Source organism: Dipteris shenzhenensis, chromosome 30, assembly GCF_047967505.1.
Source record: "Dipteris shenzhenensis isolate YYH24624 ecotype China chromosome 30, Dip_SZ_1.0, whole genome shotgun sequence".
Classification (NCBI taxonomy): domain Eukaryota; kingdom Viridiplantae; phylum Streptophyta; class Polypodiopsida; order Gleicheniales; family Dipteridaceae; genus Dipteris; species Dipteris shenzhenensis.
In genome coordinates this window covers 11,340,230-11,343,853 of record NC_141625.1, presented here as the reverse complement: position 1 = coordinate 11,343,853, position 3,624 = coordinate 11,340,230, and the positions used below count along the sequence as shown (strand labels likewise).

The 3,624-nt window shown below is 43.1% G+C and overlaps 1 protein-coding gene across 1 annotated transcript; it reads left to right on the top strand.

Moving 5' to 3' along the window:
* The first annotated feature begins 1,066 nt into the window (after positions 1-1,066).
* On the top strand, positions 1,067-2,950 carry LOC147881716 (putative glycosyltransferase 3). The gene is made up of 2 exons (XM_087401926.1): positions 1,067-2,060; positions 2,453-2,950. The coding sequence occupies exons 1-2, from the start codon at positions 1,269-1,271 to the stop codon at positions 2,948-2,950; spliced, it is 1,290 nt and encodes a 429-aa protein (XP_087258052.1). The 5' UTR covers positions 1,067-1,268.
* Positions 2,951-3,624: the final 674 nt, after the last annotated feature.

Genomic DNA, 3,624 nt, shown 5'->3' with positions numbered 1-3,624 from the left:
CACAGAAACATGACTCGAGGTCCAAAGTTATATGTATATTACAAACGACAACCCCGATATATCTGTAGATGACAAAAAGCCTCGGAACCCTACATACTGAGAAAACCTCAACTATGATGATACACGTTCTTTTTACACATGCATGCACTATGTTTGCTTACCACACTTAAGCCTACGTCTCTCACAGAAACATGACTCGAGGTCCAAAGTTATATGTATATTACAAACGACAACCCCGATATATCTGTAGATGACAAAAAGCCTCGGAACCCTACATACTGAGAAAACCTTGTTCTTCTTATGAAAACCGTGGGAAAGAGCCAACAATGTATATGTTTTTTGCAAATTTTTTAAAATTTCCTCAAAGTTTGAGATTTATAAATGAAACGTTAAATTTTATTAAAGGCAATCTATGATTGCAACTTTTACACTGAGGGGAGTGGGTTTCTAGCCAGGTTACTCCTATCCTATTATGTAATGCTAAGGTGGATTAGATGCGACGAAGACTAGGTGAAGCGTTTCTTTCCCATCACGCGACTTTGCTGTACGCAGTGATTTTTAGAGCTTGTGAAGTCAATGTTATGAAGCTGCGGTTTGATGTAATGGGCGGAGAAACCCATTCCATGCACTCTTGCTTTCGGTCACATAAATGGACTGGAATAGTAGCATCGTTGTACGCAGTGATTTTTAGAGCTTGTGAAGTCAATGTTATCAAGCTGCGGTTTGATGTAATGGGCGGAGAAACCCATTCCATGCACTCTTGCTTTCGGTCAAATAAATGGACTGGAATAGTAGCATCGTGAATCCGGATTCCTGCGACTCTCAGAATTGCAGGTTGTGGTAGCTAGTAAGTATATGGCGGTTTGATGTAATGGGCGGAATCAGCTGGGTCGAGGAAGCAATGATCGGTGAAGGAGTGTGACTCTTGACGAATCACGATGCTATTCCAGTCCATTTTTTGACCGAAAGCAATGGATGTCTTCCTCTATTACGTGTCGAAATGCATATCTTCGTCTACAAATTAACGTCGCCCATTAAAAGCTTTCAATTATTTTCAATCCAATCCTAATGATTTTATACTCTTTCATTTCTGCGTAAACTCGTTACTCGACTACAGCCTCCACGGTCTTCGATTCCCAAGCCCATGTTTAGAGACCAGTTCAAAACACTTGCAGGAACCCATCTTGGATATTACCTTTCTTTACCCAGCTAGCCTTTAGCATCACTCACTGTGAAATTTGTGCGGCCAACGCTTAGCTTGGTCAGAGATGTTGCACTTTGCGCAAAGCGTGCTACTTTTCGTTGCTCTGCTCAGTCTGCTGATCTTCCTTCAGATCTTCGACACGGTATCCAGCTTACATCGGTCAAACCACGACTCGAAAGGCGCCGTTCAGACTACATACTCGCTTCATCCTAGGCATTCAAAGCTAGGAGTCAGAGAGAAGGTCATTTCTAGAGGAGAGACACTGCAGGCCACGAACTTCAAGCAGGATGTAACGAGACAAAACAAAGAGAAGCCCTTTAGAAGAAGGAAAATGGGGCATAGTAGAAAAGCAATGCAAGCGGCCGCCAATTCGGAAGCGTCAGACGTTCAGACTATTCCTCTCAATGCTGAAATAAGATGGGAAAGAACGAAACTCTATAATGCTTCAACGGGGGTTAGGGAAGATACTTCCGGAGGAAAATCTAGTGACATTCTTCATGATTTCCATCGCGTGCCATCGATTCCGCAATTCATGCTAGTTACAGCAGAGAGACCCGGCGGGTGCAACAGTGCAGAAGGTTCAAATCTGATCATGAGATCCTACAAGAATAAGGTGGACTATTGCAATCTCCAAGGTTGCAAAGTGTGGTACGCACTAGAGACATGGGAGGAAGGGTTTGAGGGGATTTGGGCTCGCTATCCAACACTGTTGCGGTTGATGAAATCAAATCCATCCATAAGGTGGTTTATGTGGATGGATGTCGACGCCATCTTGACGGACTTCAATTTCTCGATACCGTTGGAGAGATACGATGCGTCGAGGAAAGAGCTGGTGGTTCCGGGCTACGCGGATAAGGTGAGCAAAGATTAATCTCTGCAATGCTGCGCTATCTACTCAACTATTCGAATGTATGTGAATTGCACACAAGAGCACATGCTGGATGTGATTAACTTCCGCAACAAAGCGTAGTCAGTTGTGTCACAACCACGCAAATCTCTGCAATTCTGCGGTATCTAGTCAACTATTTGAATTTATGTGAACAGCATGCACAAGAGCAGATCCTGGATGTGATTATGTTCCACAACAAAGCGTGGTTGTGCTTGTATTGTGCTCGCAGAATGCCAGATTGCTGCAAAATATAGGGAAATTTTTGTTGTATTGTGCTCTTAGAGATCGAGGGGATTGTTTTCTGCTATTTCTGGCCATTAGAGAAGACTTTACGCTCTGTGTTTTACATGGGCATGCAGGTGTATGGCGAGGAAGGGGATTGGCTGTCGCTAAACTCAGGGGTGTTTCTGATTAGGAATAGCCACTGGGGACGGGAGTTCCTAAGGAGGTGGAAAGCCATGGGTGCAAGAGAAAGAGAGGTGGAGCTGAGGGAGGTCCTCAACAAGGAGCTCAAGAATAGGCCCAACGCGTGGTGGGTGGATGATCAGAGCTCATTGGTCTATCTTCTCAGGCAAGAGGGCAGGACTCAGGACAAGGTCCACCTTGAAACAAACTACGTCCTCCATGGCTACTGGGACCCCATGGTGGACCACCTCGAAGAGATGTCAACGGCACCACCATTTGTCTCCCACTTTTGTGGTTGTAACTTTTGTGGTCATGCCACCTCACCCACACCCCAGTGTGCTGCTAGCTTCCGTCGTGCGCTTAACTTTGCTAACAACCAACTGCTTGCACCACGCATCGGCCTCCACCACCCCAACTTGAGCTCGAGTGCCCTCTTTCCCTTCTCTTCCTAGACCTCTCTTTCCTTAAACAAATCCCATCTATCCTCACCAATGAAAGCTTTTGGTGATAATACAATCATCAAAATACACTGAACACATTTGTATAAGCTCCATCTATTCTCACCTATGAAACCTTTTGGTAATGATACAATCACCCAAATACAATAAGTTGTACGTTATTCCAACAAAGCCTAGTTGTTTATGCTTACACTAAAACAACAATCCTATGCTATTATCCTCCTATTTGCCTATTAATTCACTTTCATAGTAAGGAATGTCATTTCTAGGCAATTTTTGTCCTTGGAAAAGGTATATCATAATTTTCTTCACTAATCCTCACATATGTTTGAAACATAGTTCAAATGGTAAAGCTGACTTTCTTAATTTTAGTTTAGTGTTGGTTAATGTTAGGTTAGAATTAGTTGATTGTCTCTTAATTGTTGGTTATTGGACTTGGACACTCGAGATGCTAGGTCTTAAATTCTTTTGTCTTTAGCTTTTATGCCCCTTTTATGACACCATCATTATTAAAAGTATGAGGAGACTACCCACACATGTCCCCACTCATATTAAGGGTCCATCCCTTCTTTTACCTCTCTCCTCACCTCTCTTTTTACTCATTTACCTTTTCCCTCTTCACTTCTTTTTTCTCTTTTCCTCTCCTTCTAATTTATACCTTTCCTTTC

Coding starts and splice junctions, on each gene's coding strand:
- LOC147881716 (XM_087401926.1), top strand. CDS start 1,269: ATGTTGCACTTTGCGCAAAGCGTGCTACTTTTCGTTGCTCTGCTCAGT. Junction 2,061..2,452: donor TTCCGGGCTACGCGGATAAG/GTGAGCAAAGAT, acceptor ATGGGCATGCAG/GTGTATGGCGAGGAAGGGGA.